This window comes from Schistocerca serialis, chromosome 1 (assembly GCF_023864345.2).
Source record: "Schistocerca serialis cubense isolate TAMUIC-IGC-003099 chromosome 1, iqSchSeri2.2, whole genome shotgun sequence".
Lineage (NCBI taxonomy): Eukaryota > Metazoa > Arthropoda > Insecta > Orthoptera > Acrididae > Schistocerca > Schistocerca serialis.
The window spans coordinates 827,116,150-827,138,798 of record NC_064638.1 but is presented as its reverse complement, the minus strand read 5'-3'; the positions used below and the strand labels follow the sequence as shown (position 1 = coordinate 827,138,798).

The window sequence follows — 22,649 nt, the reverse complement described above, 5'->3', positions numbered from 1 at the left end:
ACACTGTGTTCAGAGGTGATTGTACGCAAACATTCACAGTTACCTTTGCAAATGGCTCATTTGCAAAGCCATGTTTATTAGAATGTTTCTGTTTCTATTATCGTATAACCAGTTGCCACTGTTAATGATGATACACTATATTTTCCTTGCTTGTGTAGTGTTTGTATCAGTGTATTTCTGTAATAAATCTAATCGAACAAAGTATGAAATAAAACTGAAATCACAAAAAATATGTTTTACTCATAATTCATCTATTTTCTGGATTTTTATATTTATCCCATATATGTTGAATATAATTCCTCATTACCTTTTTTAAGTCAACAATGTCCACTCCATCAGCATATAGAATAAGTAGCTTCAAATTCCCTTTTCCTGGTGCAAATCGCATCTTCTTAATTCCACCACGTCCTGTATGAATATTTTTGGATGTTCGTGCTTTCAGATCCCAAATGTTTAGCATACCTTCCATGTCCCCTTGTACTATTTGTTCATTCTTGAATGCAATGCAAGTTACTGCCCCAACACCTGCCTGCATTTATTTTAAACAATTAATGCATGAACTCTCTTTAATTCACATTTAACACTAAGAACAATTTTTACTGTTAATGTAAATTCCTATGCATCAGAACAAAATGTAACAAAAAGACATGTAACGTTGTAGTGGTGCAGATATCATTGTTCTAGCAACTCACTCAAGGAATAATTAAAGGCCAAGATTTAGATGCTCAATATGAAAATAGAAAGAAGACTAACATTTTCTTAAAAATTTAATAATTAATCAATTACTTTAGAAATGCAAAGAGCATACAACACAACAAGACAAGAAACCTGCCTTTAGTTTCTGTAAATTGCATCCAAGACATACAAAGACAAAAACAGATGGAGTTAGCTTTGAACCATACGTAAACACATCTATTTGATCTCGTGGCGCACGACCGCTTTCCATGCACACACATTACCACAACAGAACTTCAGCTGGCAATCAAGCAAAGTTTTAATACTGGAATATACCAACTAACACTGAAATATTTGTTATCCCAACGCCCACACATTTTCCATCAGAAGCAACAAGCCTACTACACATCCGAAAGTAACTTGGTTTATGGAATCTCTTCTACAACGTGGATCTCACAAATAATTGTGTCCACACTGGAATAGAGAAAGATTCCAGTCACACCCCATCTTACAAGTCTAGTTCCTTAAGTTACTCCCCATTAGAGAACCTCTGATTTGTAAAAAAAAAAGAGAGAGAGAGAGAGAGAGACAGAAATTTTAGCTGGAATATACCAACTAACTGCATCAGTCTCAAAACAGCTTCAGAAAAGAAAGGGGTCTTTTGATTAGCAAGAAACATTGAACACTGACATCTCAGATAGGTTTATCCACAAAGGCCCATACTTGGCAGGGGTTTACATCTTGAAAAAATTGACAAAATACTGCTGAGTTAGAATCTGTATTGCAGCAATGTCTTCAACACAGAAAAATGCTACGTACATGCAAGCAACAAAATAGCATCTCCAAACCTGGTAGACTAGTTTATGTAGCAGTAAATCTAAACTCTGGAGATCCCAACTGCACACAAATTAGCAGACCTACAGGAGTTTCTTTGTACAAACTATATTAAAACACAAATTGTGCTGCTAAACAGCAACCTCTAGTTAACAAGAATGCTTCCTTACTGATCAATGCTCATGGCACAATAAAACACAACTTCTTTTCCCCAAGACACTTGTTTCCTGAAATATCCACATGCTTTACGGAAATGAAATATCAAACAGAAATGACATTTTCATTACAAATCTGCAAATTTTGTAGTCAGATGCAAAATAACTGATCACCCTTTTGTTCTGATCTCAAAGCAGAATGGTCACACTCTCTCCCTCAGAACATGCCAGTCAGACATGCAATGGCCATTATACAAAAACTCTAGTTTGTTAGGCCACAAGGACACAACACATACACACAAAATAAAAACACAATGAAGTTTTGGAACCGGCAGGGGACACTCATCATGATATTCCAAAGCATTGACATGTTTTGAAGATAGTTTGCTTCAAATTATGAAACACTTGTTAAGATGACATTGGTGTTTTGATGTCCATATTAAGGAGGGGATTATTTCTTGGACATTAAGCACGTGTAACAAAACAGCAGTAGATATGACACAGTTGCTCTGCAAATTACTTACCATTCAAAACCTCTCAAACCTATCTCAAGACAACGTATTAACTTACATAACTGTATGTATACTAGCAGTGGCATGCCTCTTTAACCTGCCGGAACTGTTTTCCTGTTGTCAATACCTTTCTATTAATATTGTTGTAACACATTCTCAGTATCTGTATGGAAGGAAGATTAGAGTTTAACTTCCTGTAATGACAAAGTCTGAGAGATGGAGCACAAGCTCGGATAGGTGAAGGAAATCAACCATGCCCTTTCAAAGGAACCATTCTGGCAGTTGCCTTAAGTAACTTAGGAAAATCGTGGAAAATTTACATCTGGATGACCAGTTGAGGATTTAAACTCTTGTCTCCCCAAATATAGCTCCAAATGCACTAATACAATAGCAATAATCAATTTTTGATGATATAATGTGATTGTATGAAAAAGAAAATCTACTTAGTAAGTGGTGGCAGGAGAAAACCACACACACACACACACACACACACACACACACACACACACTCACACACACACACAAATCGTCCCCAACAATCAGTCTTTCCTTCTCATCCCATCCAGACACACACACACACACACACACACACACACACACACACACACACAAAAATTGTCCCCAACAATCAGTCTTTCCTTCTCATCCCATCCGGCAAGTCTCTCCTGACCTGCAGTTCTGGGTGACTTCTAATGTGTATCCCTTTTCCCAAACCTCTCCAGTCCTTTTCCCTTCATCCCTCTTGTGTAATAAGGAAGAGTAGGAGATGTCTTGACTGCACAGCTTTTCAGTGTTACTGAGGAAAATATGCTGCAGTGGCTCTTCACTAAAGGCCACTGAACTACTGTAAAAACATTTGTGTGATCCATTAGAATTGATCAGTACCCATCCACCTTCAATTCTTTACAGAAATGAACTGCCACATGTCAAACAGCTTCACATATCTGATTACTTTACAAATGAGTTAGTGTGTTAAATATTGGATGATAAGCACGTAAAATCTTTATGGTTCAAGATGCAAACCCCAATTATCAAACAATGGAAGATCCAGGATGGAAAGTAACAATATTATCAAAAGGATAGTTGCTACTCATGATATAGCGAAGATGCTGAGTTGCAGACAGGCACAACAAAAAGACTGTCACAAAATAAGCTTTCAACCAACAAGGTCTTTGTCAAAAATGGATGACACACACAAACACAACACACACACACACACACACACACACACACACACACACACACACACACACACACACACCATGACCATAGTCTGTGGCACCTGAAGCCACACTATGAGCAGCAACAGATCATGATGGGAGAGGCAACTGAGTGGGGGTAAGGAAGAGTCTGGGGTGAGGAGGGGTAGGTACAGCAGGGTAGGGGTGGAGGATGATGAGTGCTGCCGGGGAACGTGCAGGAACCAGGTGGAGAGAGGGTATGGCAGCTTGGTGCAGTCACAAGTTTAGATGGAGAGGTGGGGAGGGGATAGCAGAAAAGGAGAGAAGTAGAAACTGCGTGGGTTGAATAGAAGGCTGTGTAGTGCTGGAATGGGAACAGGGAAGGGGCTGATGGGTGAGGACAATGACTAGTGAAGGTTGAGGCCAGGAGAGTTATGGGATCACAGGATACATTGCAGGGAGGGTTCCCACCTGCACAATTCAGAAAAGCTGGTGTTGGTGGGAAGGATCCACATGGCACAGGCTGTGAAGCAGTCATTGAAATAAAGGCTGTGTTAGGCAGTGTGCTCAGCAACAGGGTGGTCCAATTGTTTCTCGGGCACAGTTTGTTGGTGACCATTCATGCAGACAGAGAGCTTGTTGGTTGTCATGCCCACATACAATGCACCGTGGTGGTTGCAGCTTAGCTTGTAGATCACGTGACTGGTTTCAAATGTAGCTCTGTCTTTGATGGGATAGGAGCTGTTTGTGACCGGACTGGAGTAGGTGGTGGTGGTGGTGGTGGTGGTGGTGGGAGGATGTATGGGGCAGGTCTTGCATCTAGGCCTATTACACATCCTATGCCAACCTACTCATGGGCCAACTAGAGAAATCCTTCCTAAACACCCAGAATCCTAAACCCCTCACCTGGTTTAGACTCACTGATGACATTTTTGCGATTTGGATCAAGGGTGAGGACACCCTATCCATATTCCTCAACAGCTGCTCACCCGTTCGCTTCATCTGCTCCTACTCAACCCAACGAGCCACCTTTCTAGATGTTTACCTCCACCTCAAAGATGACTACATTGCTACCTCTGCCCACATCGAACCTACTAACCACCAGCAATACCTCCACTTCGACAGCTGCCACCCACTCCATACCAAGAAGTCCCTCCATATAGCCTAGCCACATGTGGTCGTTGCATCTACAGTGACAAGGGATCTCTCTCGAAATATACTGAGGGTCTCACTGATGCCTTTACAGACCGTAATTATCCTCCCAACCTTGTACAAAAACAAATCTCCCACGCCTTATCTTACAAGTCACCCACCACCTTTTAACGTCTCACAGTCCGCCCACAGAGGAGTTTTCCCTTTTAACTTAGTACCATCCAGGACTGGAGCAACTGAATTACATTCCCTGGCAGGGTTTCAACTACAGGGTGTCTACGTGGACACGGAAAAAAAATTCCCGGATTTCCCGGTTTAAAATACATTTTCTCCAGGGCGAAAATACACTTTTTCCGTGTTAAGTCACCGTATACTATTCTTTGGTACTATAAAACTCATCAATCCTTTGAATGTTTATAGTTTTATATACCGACGTAGAATTTCCCGCCACTTTAGAAAACGAAACTCAGGCGGGGGGAAAAACACCTTTGATGTGCAGCAATATGTACGCTGCATATTTTCGTATTACGAAGGTATAAATTCGAATTCCACCAAATACCGCATGTTACTTTCTGAAGCATTGAAATCGAGATTTCGATGGGCTTCTGTAAGCCACTCATAACTCATGACACGTGATGTCGCCAGCTGATGACAGCATAGGACACGTGATGTAGTCAGCCAATAGCAAGATCACTCTTCAGTAGCGCGAAAACACAAATAAGAAAAGTTAATGGTTTAAATTGATATACATAGCATTCACATATAATATTGGTCTCGAAGATTAATAAGCTGGAAGAGAAGCTAAGCTTCCACATATAATGTTGATCTTTTCTGCGCGTGATACACTTTAAGATACATTACACAAATGTGCCAGTAAAATTTTTAATAACGACGTAAATGTCTGATCTTCTGGGCTCGAAATTCTTCTAAATGGCTGCCCTCAAAGAGTTGATTTTTAAATGAGGGTCAAACGCTTTGTTATTTAAGAAATTCATAGTACATTCTTGCACATAGTTCATCTTGCGTAAAAGGAAATTTGCTTTTAATGAATGTAACGCTTTTCAAACCATCATTCGCAATATTTTCCCGCTACCCGTTAGAAATAAGTTTGTTTCAGCAGTTGCAAGAGAGCGCCAGATAACAGGCATTACCGCGCGATGACTCAGGAAGGCCATATGTTTGTACATGTAAAACATTAAAAGATCTTACATTATGTCATAAAAGAAACAAGACATCAAAGTATACTTCAAGAGCATCGAAATTTTGTAAAATGCGTAATTCATCTTAAAGTGCACATTCATGTGTCTAGATACGGATGTAAATTTTTTTGGAGTACCAGTATTGTATTATCTCATGTTTGGTTCTTTATTATGGCATAATGTCATACGTGCACTTGAAATCAGTGAACAGTTGAAACCAGCCAACAGTGTGAAATTCAACAGTTCATTTCAAATAAACTGACTGCCTCAGCAGGAAAGATTAATGAAAGCCAAATCTCATTAGCAAACCAACAAAGATAACTTTATTGTTCTGCAAGGAGATTAATGCTTGACTGTCAGGAATGTGGAAATAATATCTGAAACTAATAACATATTTTAGCCTTCAGTAATTATGCGAACGTATTTTAATTCATTTGATATCTCCCGGTCACAAAAATCCGTTTTATCATTTAACGTGAGAGCAATAAACGAAGAGGAAACAACAAAAATACTGAACATAAACACAGGTCACGTGGAGATGACCTATCTCCCCACCTCACCTCCGACTGCTCTGCGCATCAGGCCCGGATTTACTACCTGTATATTTCCGAACCGGGGCAATATTAGGTAGTGGCGCCCAGCCACACTTCTGTAACCAGAAGCGGGAGAAAGTACTACTCATGTACGACTCAACTATGCATGCACAAGAGCCCGCCCGCAACTGCTCAAAGGAATCTCATTTAAACAGTTGTCACGTCACTCTCACCGGAGGCAATTTGTTGTTATGAAGCATTGCATAGTCTTCCAAAAGCCTTTCACACATTTTGCTGTTGGCAGTTGCTTGTATGAGCACTGTGTTTTGTTGTTGTATACGGCGCATTTCCTTTGCAACTTACGTCTTTTCTACATTATTTTTTCCTCTCTCATTCATGTGTCGTTGCTGCAGTGTTATTCTGCAGTAGCGGGGTACAGTAATATCCTTTGTTAGAGTATTGGTTCTTACCACTCAAAACCAAAAAAATTTAACTGAAAGCTAAAACAATGAAACATTCCCGGAATTGTAAAAAATTCCCGGGTTTTTCCCCGGATGAAAAATTTTCCGGGTTTTTCTCGGATCTCCCGGTTGTCCCGGGTCGTATACACCCTGAACTACCTCTTGTCGTGTCCTGAAATGAGAAATGTCCTGCCCACTTTCCTTCCCCCCCCCCCCCCACAATGATATTCCACCATCCGCCGAACCTACACAATGTACTCGTCTGTCCCTACACAACCTCATGGCTCATATCCCTGTAATAGACCTAGATGCAAGACCTGTCCCATACATCCTCCCACCACCATCTACTCCAGTTCAGTCACAAACATCACCTATCCATCAAAGGCAGGACCACATGTGAAACGAGCCATCTGATCTACAAACTAAGCTGCAACCACCATGCTGCATTCTATGTAGGCATGACAAGCAACAAGCTGTCTGTCCACATGAATGACCACCAACAAACTGTGGCCAAGAAATAACTGGAGCACCCTGCTGCTGAGCATGCCAACCAACATGACATAGTTCATTTCAATCATTGCTTCACAGCCTGTGCCATATGGATCCTTCCCACCAACACCAGCATTTCTGAATTGCGGAGGTGGGAACCCTCCCTGCAATATACCCTATGTTCCCATAACCTTTCTGGTCTTCACCTTCATTAGTCATTGTCCTCACCCACCTGTCCCCTCCCTGTTCCCATTTCGGCACTACACAGCCCTCTATTCCACCTACGCACTTTTTACTTCTCTCCTTTTCCACTACCCCCCCCCCCCCCACCACCATCTCTGCCCCGCTCTCTGTCTAAGCTCCTGACAGCACCTAGTTGCCCTAACCTCTCTCCACTTTGTCCCTGCATGCTCCCCAGCAGCACTCACTGTCCACCACTCATACTCTGCCATCCCTACCCCTCCCTGCCCCAGCCTCCTCCTTACCCCCACACAGTTGCCTCTCCTATCATGCACTGCTGCTGCTGCTGCTCATAGTGTGGCTTCAGCTGCCACAGACTGTGGTCTTGTGTATGTGTGAGTTGCGTTTGCTTGAGTGTTTGTGTTCACGTGCGCACTCTGATAGACAAAGTTGATGGATGTCCTCCAGTGGCATATCGCGCCAAGCTTTGTCCAGCTGGCGCATTAGAGCTTCAAAATCTCATGCTCATTGGAGGACCCTCCCTTTAATGCTCCAAACATTCTCAGTTTGGGACAGATCTAGCAACCTTGATGGCCAAAATGGAGTTTGGTAAGCATGAAGACAAGCCGTAGAAACCCTCACGACCATTGCCATGTTGAAATGTAAGCTTAGGATGGCTTGGCAGGAAGAGCAAAAAAACAGGGCGTAGCATATCATTTACATACTGCTACGCTGTAAGGATGCCACAGAAGACAACCAAAGAGGTCCTGCTATAAAAAGAAATGGCACCCCAGATCATCATTCCTGGATGTCAGGTGATATGGTTGGCAACATTCAGGTTGGTATCCGACTGCTGCCTGAATCATCTCCAGGCAAGTCTTTGGCCTGGAATCTCATTGACTGGAGTACAATTGGATTCAGTGATGAGTCCTGTCTTTGAACTGAGTCCCAGCAACTAGCGATGAAATGTCTGGATATGACCCAGACAACAGTAGAATACCAACCTGACTGTCGCTCACCATATGGCACGGAGACCAGGACGGAGGGTCTGTGGTGTCATTTCACTTCATAGTAGGACCCCTTTAGTTGCATTAAAAAAAGTGTGTGAATTCCTAAGGGACCAAACTGCTGAGGTCATTGATCCCTAGATTTACACTCTACTTAAACTAACTTATGCTAAGAACAACACACACACCCATGCCTGAGGGACTCGAACATCCAGCAGGAGGGGCCACGCAATCCATGATATGGCGCGTCTAGTTGCACGGCCACTCCGCGTGGCTAGTTGTCATCCATGGAACTATTACAGCACACTGGTACATCAACAATATTCTATGCCTTGATTTGTTGCCCTTCATGGAAAATCAACCAGGGCTTATAGTTCAGCAATAATGCCCATCCCAAAATGTGTAGAATTTCTAGTGCTTGTCTTCATGCTTGCCAAACCCTACCTTAGCCAGCAAGTTGCCGGATCTCTCCCCAATTGAGAATGTTTGGAGCATTATGGGCAGAGCCATACAACCAGCTCAGGATTTTGATGATCTAACTCCAACTGGACAGAATTTGGCATGACATCTCTCAGCAGGACATCCAACAACTCATCACTCTATGCCAACCCAAATAACTGCTTGCATAAGGACCAGAGGTGGGCCAATACGTTTCTAACTTTCTAAATCTGTGAAGCTCTTTCTCCTGAATAAATCATCTATTTTTGCTGAAACTGTAATCACTTGTTGTCCGTATATGTACATCACATCTACCAATTTCCATGCCATTCATATTATTTCTTTGCGGTGAAGCTTTTTCTTAACAGAGTGTACAGAACATTTCAACAACATATGCCATTAATAAGGGAGCAGAAGGGAAGGACAACAGTCAGGCATTTTCTTTACAATAGTTGAAAATTGCCACAAGTAATATCATACAGATCAGAATAAGCATCCCATGTATTTCAACTAACCAGCACTTGACTTCCCTACCAGTGAACAATTAAGCAGGTAATTTCTCTGCTGCTTACTCTACATAATTCTGAAAAACAGCATATATACTAAGATAAAATACAGCAGCCATTACAGTAACAGTTCTCTTGTTGCAGTGACAAATTAGCAGCAGTTAATCAACTTAAAATAATCAATGCTTAGAGCATGTACAAGTACCTCGGGAGGTATTTTAATTCCATCTCTGACACCATTGCCTTCCACAGAAAAATGGTACAGCTGGCTGTCAGAATCACTGAAGACAAAATGTTCTCTTGCTACCAGTTGTTTGTCAGAAGTTTCGCCACGATCTATAAAATGTTATAACCAGGTTGTGATCTGTTCTTTTTGGAAATATTTCTTTTCTGAAGTGGTGATTCACATAAATGACTATCAGGTACAACAAAATATATGCTGTGATTTATTACCTGGACCACTTGCTAAATTTGTAGGTTCAGTTTGCTCTTTTTCTTCTATATGTGCTAATTTCTTTTTTAATGACTTCAGGTTGTGAACAGGTGACCACTCCTGAAAAAAAAGTCATACATTTATTTAGTAACAGACACTCAGTGATTGTAGCTCACTATAGGAAATAAGTGTGTCAACTTTTATGTGCCTTTATTTAAAATGTCAATCTACTTGCATCAACAGGAAATCTATGATGGACAACACCACACCACCACTAATTAGACAAGCATCAAAATGTAATTTGCAGAAAATATAAACTTAAAAAGAAATAGCTACGCAGAATAAGGAATTGCTCAGCAGAAGTCCTGGTGTAATACTGCATGACAAAACCAACCATACTCACCAAAGCAGTTACAGTTGGAAATTTCTTTGGCATTGTGCGAAGCATGCATAGATTTCTTAAGTCCCACAGTTCAAATGGACCATCTTTCAGAATCACGATGAAGTACTGCCTGCACAGACATAAAACATAGTGTAAACATAAAATGACAAATGATAAAATAGTAGTATTGTATTAATGCAAACTTACTTTAGTGGAGATACTTTAACAATGTCTATTGGTGTTTCTGTACTTCCTTTATCATTCCGAAGTGAAATGGAGTTTCCTGTCAGTGTGTCTGTAAGGAAAAGCTCATTGCGTACAGTATTGGATGACCCACTTGGAGTGGTGTATGCGTATGTCAAAAAACTTGTTAAGTTTGTCCATTCTATACCCCTGAAAAATAAATAAATAAATACATACATACACTAATAATGGAATGTGAGCTACAGTAAAAAATCAGGTTTTGCAGGTTTAAGCTGAAGACATAAAGGAACAATGTACATACATGTGTAAATTACATAATGACAGATATTCAAAACATACAGGGTTATTACAAATGATTGAAGCGATTTCACAGCTCTACAATAACTTTATTATTTGAGATATTTTCACAATGCTTTGCACACACATACAAAAACTCAAAAAGTTTTTTTTAGGCATTCACAAATGTTCAATATGTGCCCCTTTAGTGATTCGGCAGACATCAAGCCGATAATCAAGTTCCTCCCACACTCGGCGCAGCATGTACCCATCAATGAGTTCGAAAGCATCGTTGATGCGAGCTCGCAGTTCTGGCACGTTTCTTGGTAGAGGAGGTTTAAACACTGAATCTTTCACATAACCCCACAGAAAGAAATCGCATGGGGTTAAGTCAGGAGAGCGTGCAGGCCATGACATGAATTGCTGATCATGATCTCCACCACGACCGATCCATCGGTTTTCCAATCTCCTTCTTAAGAAATGCCGAACATCATGAGGGAAGTGCGATGGAGCACCATCCTGTTGAAAGATGAAGTCGGCGCTGTCGGTCTCGAGTTGTGGCATGAGCCAATTTTCCAGCATGTCCAGATACACGTGTCCTGTAACGTTTTTTTTTCGCAGAAGAAAAAGGGGCCGTAAACTTTAAACCGTGAGATTGCACAAAACACGTTAACTTTTGGTGAATTGCGAATTTGCTGCATGAATGCGTGAGGATTCTCTACCGCCCAGATTCGCACATTGTGTCTGTTCACTTCACCATTAAGAAAAAATGTTGCTTCATCACTGAAAACAAGTTTCGCACTGAACGCATCCTCTTCCATGAGCTGTTGCAACTGCGCCGAAAATTCAAAGCGTTTGACTTTGTCATCGGGTGTCAGGGCTTTTAGCAACTGTAAATGGTAAGGCTTCTGCTTTAGCCTTTTCCGTAAGATTTTCCAAACCGTCGGCTGTGATACGTTTAGCTCCCTGCTTGCTTTATTCGTCGACTTCCGCGGGCTACGCGTGAAACTTGCCCGCACGCGTTCAACTGTTTCTTCACTCACTGCAGGCCGACCCGTTGATTTCCCCTTACAGAAGCATCCAGAAGCTTTAAACTGCGCATACCAATGCCGAATGGAGTTAGCATTTGGTGGATCTTTGTTCAACTTCGTCCTGAAGTGTCATTGCACTGTTATGACTGACTGATGTGAGTGCATTTCAAGCACGACATACGCTTTCTCGGCTCCTGTCGCCATTTTGTCTCACTGCCCTCTCGAGCGCTTTGGCAGCAGAAACCTGAAGTGCGGCTTCAGCCGAACAAAACTTTATGAGTTTTTCTACGTATCTGTAGTGTGTCGTGACCATATGTCAATGAATGGAGCTACAGTGAATTTATGAAATCGCTTCAATCATTTGTAATAGCCCTGTACTTGGATCATTGATCAAGAAAACATTTATTACCTCTATTTGAAAGTATACTTCTTATACAGATTTTTTATTAAACTCTCTGAGAAGAAACAATGTTCTGTTGTTCCATTTAGTGCGACAAATAATATTTTCTGTAATTGATACTAACAAAGAGATAGATGGGCAGGCCAGTACTTACCTCAGCTCAGTACAGCCGATAGATACACAAAACAGAACAGAAAATTTACATTCCTAGCTTTCGGAACTTTGTTCCTTCATCAGGGAGGAGAGAGGGGAAAAAAGGGAAGAAGGGAAAGTGGATTCAGTTACTCACAACCCAGGTTATGAAGCAACAGGGAAAGGTAAACAGGGAGGGTAGCAAGAATGGAGGCATGGTTGTCAGAGGGAAGCCAAAGATATTCTACTGTTAAGTACTGTGCCAGCTTCAAACCAAAGAGGATGCATACAGAAGTAAAGAGGTATATAGTGTAAAGATAAACACAGCTCTGTAGGATGAAAAGATGTGTGAATGGCTAAGGAGGAGAGGGAAAAAGGAGAAGACTGAAGAGTAAGGGAGTGAGGTTGGTTAACGTAGGTCCAGTCCAGGGGGATGGCGGGATGAAAGGATGTGTTGTATTGCAAGTTCCCATCTTCGCAGTTCCGAGGGACTGGTGTTGGGTGGGAGAAGCCATATGACATGTACATTGTAGCAGGTTCCTAAGTCCCTAGAATTATGCTGGACGGCATGCTCCGCTACTGGGTATTGGACATTTCCTAGGCAGACAGTTTGTCTGTGCCAGTTCATGCGCTCAGCCAGTTCAGTAGTTGTCATATCGATGTAAAAGGCTGTGCAGTGCAGGCATGTCAGCTGATAAATGACATGTGTTGTTTCACATGTGGCCCTACCTTGAATTGTGTATGTTTTACCAGTAGCGGGGCTGGAGTAGGTGGTTGTGGGGGGGATGCATGGGGCAGGTTTTGCAGCAGGGTCGGCTACAGGGGTAGGAACCGCTGAGTAGAGAAGGTGGTCTGGGAATATTGTAGGGTTTGAATAGGATGTTACGGAGGTTAGGGGGGCGGCGAAAGGCAACTCTGGGTGGTGTGGGGAGAATATTGTCAAGGGATGATCTCATTTCAGGGCTTGACTTGAGAAAGTCATATCCCTGGCGGAGTAATTTGTTGATGTATTCGAGGCCAGGATAATATTGGGTGACAAGGAGGATGCTTCTGTGTGGTCTGGGGGTAGGAACATTGTTGTTGGACGGGGAGGAATGTATTGCTCGGGAGATCTGTTTGTGGACAAAGTCTGCAGGATAGTTGCGGGAGATGGACAAGGTCTGCAGGATAGTTGCGGGAGAGGAAAGCACTGGTCAGGTTATTGGTGTAATTGTTGAGGGATTTGCCACTGGAGCAGATACGTTTGCCACGAATACCTAGGCTGTTGGGAAGGGAGTGTTTTATGTGGAATGGATGGCAGCTATCAAAGTGAAGGTACTGTTGTTTGTTTGTGGGTTTGATGTGGACAGAGGCGTGGATGTGAGCTTCAACAAGATGAAGGTCAACATCTAGGAAGGTGGCTTGGGTTTTGGAGAAGGACCAGGTGAAATTCAGATTCGAAAAGGAGTTGAGGTTATGGAGGAAATTAAGGAGTGTTTCTTCACCGTGTGTCCAGACCACAAAGAAGTCATCTATAAACCTATACCAGGCCAGGGGAAGCAGCTGTTGGGTCTCCAGGAAAGCCTCCACCATGCGGCCCATGAAGAGGTTGGCATAGGACGGAGCCATCCTGGTTCCCATGGCCATTGCCCTGCTTTGTTTGTAGGTCTGGCCTTCAAAAGTGAAGTAATTATGGGTGAGAATGAAGTTCATAAGTGTCATATGGAATGAGGTTTTTGGAAGATCTTCAGGTGGGCGTTGGGAGAGGTAGTGTTCTATTGTCATCCTCCCAGTGGATAAAGGCTCCACAACTGTGGTACTTGACCGTGTGGAGTACGTGGCAGAAGGACTGCGTCAACTCTCCGACACCTCAACCTACAAAGCTGTTACCCAGGATCCCATTCCCTCCAGCCAGACGGAGCTGCAGAAAATCCTAAAAATCCAAGGTCCCTCACAAGGCCTCACAATGGCTTCCATACACCTACTCACTCCACCTGAGCCACGTACCCCTACCTTCTACCTATTAACCAAAATCCACAAAGAGAAACATCCTGGCCGTCCAATTGTGGCAGGCTTCAAAGCCCCAACAGAACGTATCTCAGCTCTGGTAGACCATCACCTCCAACCTATCACCTGCAGACTCCCGTCCTACATCAAAGACACAAACCACTTCCTAGAATGCCTCAAATCCATTCCCACTCCCCTCCCACATGAAACCATTCTTGTTACCATAGATGCTACATCCCTTTACACAAACATCCCACATACCCACGGCCTCTCTGCCCTTGAACACTACCTCTCCCAGCGCCCACCTGAAGATCTTCCAAAAACCTCGTTCCTTATCACACTTATCAACTTCATCCTCACCCATAATTACTTCGCTTTTGAAGGCTAGACCTACAAACAAAGCATGGGAATGGCCATGGGAACCAGGATGGCTCCGTCCTATGTCCTATGCCAACCTCTTCATGGGCCGCATGGTGGAGGCTTTCCTGGAGACCCAACAGCTGCTTCCCCTGGCCTGGTATAGGTTTATAGATGACTTCTTTGTGGTCTGGACACACGGTGAAGAAACACTCCTTAATTTCCTCCATAACCTCAAATTCTTTTCGAATCTGAATTTCACCTGGTCCTTCTCCAAAACCCAAGCCACCTTCCTAGATGTTGACCTTCATCTTGTTGAAGCTCACATCCACACCTCTGTCCACATCAAACCCACAAACAAACAACAGTCCCTTTACTTTGATAGCTGCCATCCATTCCACATCAAACACTCCCTTCCCTACAGCCTAGGTATTCGTGGCAAACGTATCTGCTCCAGTGCCAAATCCCTCAACAATTACACCAATAACCTGACCAGTGCTTTCCTCTCCCGTAACTATCCTGCAGACCTTGTCCACAAACAGATCTCCCGAGCAATACATTCCTCCCCGTCCAACAACAATGTTCCTACCCCCAGGCCACACAGAAGCATCCCCCTGTCACCCAATATTATCCTGGCCTCGAATACATCAACAAATTACTCCGCCAGGGATACGACTTTCTTAAGTCAAGCCCTGAAATGAGATCATCCCTTGACAATATTCTCCCCACACCACCCAGGGTTGCCTTTCGCCGCCCCCCTAACCTCCGTAACATCCTATTCAAACCCTACAATATTCCCAGACCACCTTCTCTACCCAGCGGTTCCTACCCCTGTAGCCGACCCCGCTGCAAAACCTGCCTCATGCATCCCCCCACAACCACCTACTCCAGCCCCGTTACTGGTAAAACACACACAATTCAAGGTAGGGCCACATGTGAAACAACACATGTCATTTATCAGCTGATATGCCTGCACTGCACAGCCTTTTACATCGGTATGACAACAACTAAACTGGCTGAGTGCATGAACTGGCACAGACAAACTGTCTGCCTAGGAGATGTCCAATACCCATTAGCGGAGCATGCCGTCCAGCATAATTCTAGGGACTTAGGAACCTGCTACAATGTACATACCATTTGGCTTCTCCCACCCAACACCAGTCCCTCGGAACTGCGGAGATGGGAACTTGCAGTCCAACACATCCTTTCATCCCGCCATCCCCTTGGACTGAACCTACGTTAACCAACCTCACTTCCATTTACTCTTCAGTCTTCTCCTTTTTCCCCCTCTCCTCTTCAGCCATTCACACATCTTTTCATCCTACATAGTTGTGTTTATCTTTATACTATATACCCCTTTACTTCTGTATGCATCCTCTTTGGTTTGAAGCTGGCACAGTACTTAACAGTAGAATATCTTTGGCTTCCCTCTGACAACCATGCCTCCATTCTTGCTACCCTCCCTGTTTACCTTTCCCTGTTGCTTCATAACCTGGGTTGTGAGTAACTGAATCCACTTTACCTTCTTCCCTTTTTTTCCCTCTTTCCTCCCTGATGAAGGAACAAAGTTCCAAAAGCTAGGAATGTAAATTTTCTGTTCTGTTTTGTGTATCTATCGGCTGTACTGAGCTGAGGTAAGTACTGGCCAGCCCCTCTATCTCTTTGTTAGTATTTGTTTCACATCTTTATATGAGATTTTCCATTAATCATTTTCTGTAATAGCATAGATAAAAAAATCTACTCACCAAGCAGCAGCAGGTGAACACACATATAAATATATTGAAATCTGCAAGCATTCGGAGACAGTGTGCCCTTCTTCTGGCAGGAAGGTTGAAGGGGAAGAATGAAGGGTGAAGGAATAGGACTGATGAGGTGTAGGATGTGGGGAGTGCTTGGGAAGTCACCCAGAACCCTGAGTCATGGGAGACTTACCAGACAGGATGAGACGAAAAGACTGGTACTTGAGGACTGCACCCAATGAGATTTGAAAATCTGAGAGTATAAAGACTGTGGAAGATAGGATAATACCAAAGACAGAGATCACCAACAAAACATTGCGTTTATCTTGAATATGAAAGCTGTATGGGAGGGAATATTTGACATGGAAAGGATGGAAACAATCAAAATGTAAGTACAGTTATTTGTTAGTAGGCTTAATGAAAAGAGAAGAGTGTAGCTGAACCTCAGTGAGGATGAGGTCAATGTCAAGGAAAGTGGTGTGGTATATGGGATAGGACCATACGAAATTTAACTGGGAGAATGTATTTAGAGATTCCAAGAACTTAAACAGGTCAGCTTCACCATGAGTCCATATGGCAAAGATGTCATCAATATATCTAAATCAAACCAGGGTATGAAGGCTTATGGATCACAGTAAAGCCACCTCCAAGTGACCCATGGAAAGGGTTGCATAGAAAGAAACCATCCTGGATCCCTTGGCTTTGCCCTTGACCTGTTTTTATGTCTGACCCTCAAAGGTAAAGTAGTAGTTGGTGGTTAGTATAAAGTTTATAAAAGTGAGCAAAAGGGGAACATAGGTTTGGAATCAGGTGGGTGCTGTTTGAGAAAATTTTCACTAGCAGACAGACCAAGTACATGGTGGATGTTGGTATAGAGGGAGGTGGCATCAACTGTGACACGCAAGGTGTGTGGTGGGGGTGGGACATGCACAGATTTCAGTCGAACTAGGAAATTGTTGGTGTTTTTCATATTGGAGGGAAGTCTTTGGACTGTAGGGTGCATGTGTTGATCAACTAAGGAAGATATAAGTTCAGTGTGTGATTTGAAACCAGCAGAGGATGTATACTGGCAACACAAAATATGCAATTGCAGAATATGCTTTACAACATGACAGCCATGATCTTGGTGCCCATTTCACCACATGTGCCATCTGGATTTTCCCCCAGACATCAGTTGGTCGTGCGGTAGCGTTCTCGCTTCCCACACCCGGGTTCAATTCCCGGCGGGGTCAGGGATTTTCTCTGCCTCGTGATGACTGGGTGTTGTGTGATGTCCTTAGGTTAGTTAGGTTTAAGTAGTTCTAAGTTCTAGGGGACTGATGACCATAGCTGTTAAGTCCCATAATGCTCGGAGCCATTTGAACCATTTGAACATCAGTTTCTCAGAACTCCACATGTGGGAACTGGCGTTACAACAGGACCTTGATTCTTGCCAACCCCCCTGGTAATTTACATTAATTTCTTTGGTCTTAGCATTTGTTCACAGTAACTATTCCTTTCTTCACTACCTTTTAGTTCTTACAACTTTCATTTTTTCACGTACCTATTTTTTGCTGCCCCTCCCATTTCTATCACATACATTGCACTTAGCTTTGCATTCTTATTAACTCATACATGATGTTTCATCAATAATCTCTGTTTTGCATATTATCCTATCTTCCACCTTTAAGCTCTCAGGTTTTCAAATCCTGGCTGGTGTAGTCCCCAACAATCAGTCTTTCCTTCTCATCCTGTCTGGTAAGTCTCCTCTGACCTGTGGTTCCGGGTGAGCTTTCCGAACTCTCCCCATTTCCTACAGCTCACCAATCCTTTTTCTTCATTCCTCTTCCTTCCCCTTCAAACCTTGTGCCAGAAGAAGGAGGCACTGGCTCCAAAAGCTTGCAAATTTCAATATCTTTATTTGTGCATTCTCCTGCCACCGCCTCGTGAGTAGACTTTTTATCTACAAATATACATTATATTTTCAAAAATTTACTATTTTCATTGATAATTATATTTTTTGATAAATAATAAGCACAAAAAATGTAAATGAGTACAATAATTCATGGCTGATGCCCAATAAACTTTTCCTTCCAGCACATATTTCATTATGTCTTTAATGCTAATACTAATGTGTGTTTGCAGAGGTCGATTGCTTTATCTAGAGACAAACTCACTCGAGCTATTTTGCTGCAATGTTCCATAAACTATTGTGGTTTCCATTATTCATGTAAATCCATAATGTTTTAAAGCAGAAAAGATATCTTAAGCACAGCACAACTTTCTCATCATTCACAATATGAGTTAATTCACTTCAGTGATACTATCATCGCAGGAATGATGGTTCAGAGCATCTAATAGCTTATAAGCATCCGACAGCTTACATGAAACAATGGAACTCCAGGTAGGAATATCAACGATGTAGGAAAAAGAGAGATTGCTACATAGCGTAAAGAAGACATGTTAAGTTGGAGATATCCACAATTTAAAGACACGTCACGGGAAAGATCCCAGTATAAATCGACGACTGACAACTTATTGCCATGAGGTCACTTCGACGGGAGTACAAACAGGTGAAAGTTGCACTACTAGAACATGACGGTCCATTCAACTAAAACTCGCTGAATCCGGTCCTTGACGTGATCGTACACTCTTGCGACCACATCATTCCATCGGACAGTGCATGTGTGTCTCCAGTGGTTGGGCGAGTACTGGCTGTCCCAACTCTCTTGCTCGACACATGGTGACCCAGAAATACTAGAGGCCATTCCAAAGATGGTACCACAGTACGCGCTATCGATAAGCGCTGCTGTTGCAACTCACGGACAGACAAGGTGAGCAAACATAGCGGCGCCAGTGAACACACTAAGACAATGAGACGCCACTATCGCAATTACAAGATGCAAAGCTATGAACGGCATCAACACAAGCCCCACACGGCTCACCAAGCGTAACAAAGATGGTCGGGAAGCTTACATGGAAATTATATGAATGTGTTTTGTCTGTTCTTTCGGGTATGTCAGAAGAACAGACACTATGCATTCATGTGATTGATTCGCGTCGGTGGGCAACGAATTCACCTTCTTCAGTGCGGATACACAATTACGTCTGGCCTGCTGCAGGAATCTCCCAATATTGAGCATGGAGGATGAGCATTTCAGAAAAGCTGATGGTGGAGGGGAGGACCCAGATGGCTCAGGTCTGGATCCTCCCCTCCACCACCAGCTTTTCGGAACTGTGCAGATGGTAGTTATCCTTACAACACTTTCTCCACTCCCGTAATTAACCCAGCCTCAACTTAAGGTAACAAACTGTATCCATACCCTCCACCCAACAGTTTCTACCCCCTCTGCCCTATCATCTCTTTCCCATTCTAGTCTCCAAGCTCTGTTTGCCACCCACTGCCAACACACCCACACATCTTTCCCTTCCTCTCCTTTTTCGCTCCTTTTTTCCACACCTACCTGGCCCACAACCTCCAGACACTACGCCTGCTGGCATTCTAGTCCCTAGACAGTGTTCATCTCAGCCCCCATCTGTACACTACTATCCCTTCCCCTTCCCCTTGCCATTGCCCTTCCCCTCCCCTCCCCTCCCCTTCCCTTCCCTGCCCCGCCAGCTAAGCTGTTTGCATCCCAAGTGATAGATGTATCCCGGGCTGACCTGCAGGAGTTGGTGGTCATGTGTGCATGAGGTATAGTTGCTTTTGTTTATGAATGGTGTGTGTTTCTCTTTTGCTGATGAATACTGTGGCCAAAAGCTTTATGTAAGTCTTTTTAATTGCACCTGTCTGCAACTTAATTTGTGTTCTGTACAGTAAGTAGCAATCTATATTTTCCAACATAGTCAGCAGCTTGCATGACAAAGACACAGATGGCAATGCAACATCATTATTTGCATACTGAAAGGGAAATACTAGCAATAATATATACACTTCGGTTACCTGTATGGCTTAAAGGGTTGAAGTTTTACCTATTGACATGTCATTTACAGTAATGAGTCCTTTCTCTTAGAAGATGCCATTATCAAACACCGGAAAAGGCCAACATGCAAATATGATTGGAGATCTGGCACCTCTGTGGCACATTTTTTTCATCAAGGGCAGCCAGATCACTTACCTAAAAAAGTTAACTCAGCCCTCCACATTCATTACTCACTCTGCAATGTTCCTTGGCATAATGACTTCCAGCTTGAAGTCATGATTTCCCTAGTGCTTTGACCCTGCATGCATCACTACCGCACCACAGTCATTGTGGCATGAAATGAAGAGCCTTGCTCATCAACACAAATACTGGCCAGGAATACAAAGAGGGAGGGGGCAAACATTTTGCCATTTCTTGCCACGATTGCAACAGCAGCAAGTGATTTCTCTGTGGGCTCTCCAGCAGTTTTGGGCCCCTTGAACTGCCTGCATCTCTGTTTCTCTGGCCCCCTAATTAAGGCACTGTGGTGAAAGTATTCTCTACATTTTCTTACATGGTCTCCATGCAGTCCAATGCAGTCGATTCAAGGCTGCAACAAGGCTGTAGCCATTCCCAAGACTTCAGTTAGCTGTGTATGAAAGGCTACCCTCAACATCTATGGTGGTTTGCTTCTAATATTATCCCCCCATTGCTCACGTGTAGAAAATATCACTTTCCAAGAATCTAATTTTTTATAGTTCTTCTTCACGTCTGTGCCTCAATGATTTTAACTGACTGAATTATTTGAACTGTATAATTTTGTAGGTGTCCATGGCCAGCGTTAGCTGATATGAAAGTTTACTGGTTATGGTACCAAGCCATATTGTGAAACATTACTACTGACGATCCAATGTTTCAGCCAAGGCGACAGTGGCTGAAATGTTGGTTCATCAGTAGCGATGCAAGGGATACCAAATTTGTCATAAAAGTCCATAAATTACTCACCTGATAGTATTTTTCAGTTCTGGTATTTCGTTCACTCCAAGCAAGTAATAATTCGTGATGTCATCGTCCAGACATGGAGTGACAGTAATCTGAATCCGTTTTAACAGACTAATAGTTTCATTCAAGGGATAAAATTTTATTGATTACGAAATAAAAGTTCTTGAAGTTTATTTAGAATAGGAAATGTTTAATTAGTAATTGCATGCCATAATTTATCTGTTTAATATAAAGGTGTTTTGATTTTTGTATGTTTGTAAAAAGTGTGAATTTATGTGCGGCATTTACTCTTAAACGAGTTACCACTTAGAGTGCTAAAAGTGCGCATGTACAGTTCGCTGACCTGTGAGGTGAATTTCATTTTGTGATTTTGAGCCAAATAGAGACAAATCCAGTTTCATTTAGACTTTACGTGAGATAGACACATCACATTATTACAAAAAGTCATTTAGCCCATCAGGGAAAATTGAAGCCTGTGTGCTCGATTTGAAACACGTTACACGCTAGCGCATGGTTAAGCTCTCCATTAAATTGTGTATAATAATTGCAAACGTGCTTGGACTTAATACACGAAGTTTGAAATTACTTTTCGAGACAAATACTGATTTTTGATAAAAATGAACTGAAAATTTATTCAAAATATCAAGGTTCTGTTTTAATTAGGACAAACATCACCTTGTTGATCACATTGCTTAGCAACACTGTAATGCAAATCAATTCATTCATTAGAACGATTTGTGACATAATAAGTCCCATTACACATACAACCTCTTACATGGAATTTGCTGATTGAATGAGAGTATAAGAGTGTTCTTTTCCAGAAATGCCAATAAACCAGTGGTTCCAAAAGTTAAATTACCAATTGTTGTGTAACTACATTGATATTGCATTTCACTGATGAACACTATTCTTATTGACAAATGAACATTAATTGCAAGTAGATTTTCAATACTCACCAACACTGCCAAGCAGCAGTTCACATCACAACCAGCAATAAACGCCAATACAACTGAACGGGCATTTCATAATTAAAACAGAGCAATCAACTTCCAATTCTAGGATAAACTGTGCCAGGTGGAATTCTTAAAATCTTGTGGAAGTGTAATAAGGTTTATCTGAACACTTCTATCGTACATCATTATTTCACATCAACTGGACAGATTATTAGTCAGAAACGAATTCACCCACAACAGCTTGTCCCATGCCACTACTAAACTTTTATCGTGACTCTTCACAAGCGATCTCAAGAAGCCGGGATCAAGAAACAAGAAAAGAAGATACATCAGTACACTCTTACAAGATGATGTGGTACCATACTTTCATGTCAACGTATTTGAATTGTATTTCTACTTTTTGGTTCTGTTACCTTGGGAGCCAACTGTGGATGCAAGGTTGCTCTGACGCAGGGTACTGAAACAGGATTGGCCCATGGGAGAATTACTAGTAACTTTAAACACATTAGTGGCATGGAGCTGAAAACTATGTGCTGGCAAGCACCACTCCA

At 42.4% G+C, this 22,649-nt stretch overlaps 1 protein-coding gene across 1 annotated transcript in view; it reads right to left on the bottom strand.

The window, feature by feature from the left end:
- The window catches only part of LOC126484602 (WD repeat-containing protein 11-like), a 208,359-nt gene that overhangs the window by 62,153 nt on the left and 123,557 nt on the right, over positions 1-22,649 (bottom strand). Inside the window, exons 12-16 of the mRNA XM_050108172.1 lie at positions 10,345-10,530; positions 10,159-10,267; positions 9,776-9,875; positions 9,528-9,658; positions 308-529 (exon numbers count right to left, since the gene is read on the bottom strand). Coding sequence (XP_049964129.1) covers positions 308-529; positions 9,528-9,658; positions 9,776-9,875; positions 10,159-10,267; positions 10,345-10,530 — 748 coding nt within the window. The remainder of the gene's footprint in view (positions 1-307; positions 530-9,527; positions 9,659-9,775; positions 9,876-10,158; positions 10,268-10,344; positions 10,531-22,649) is intronic.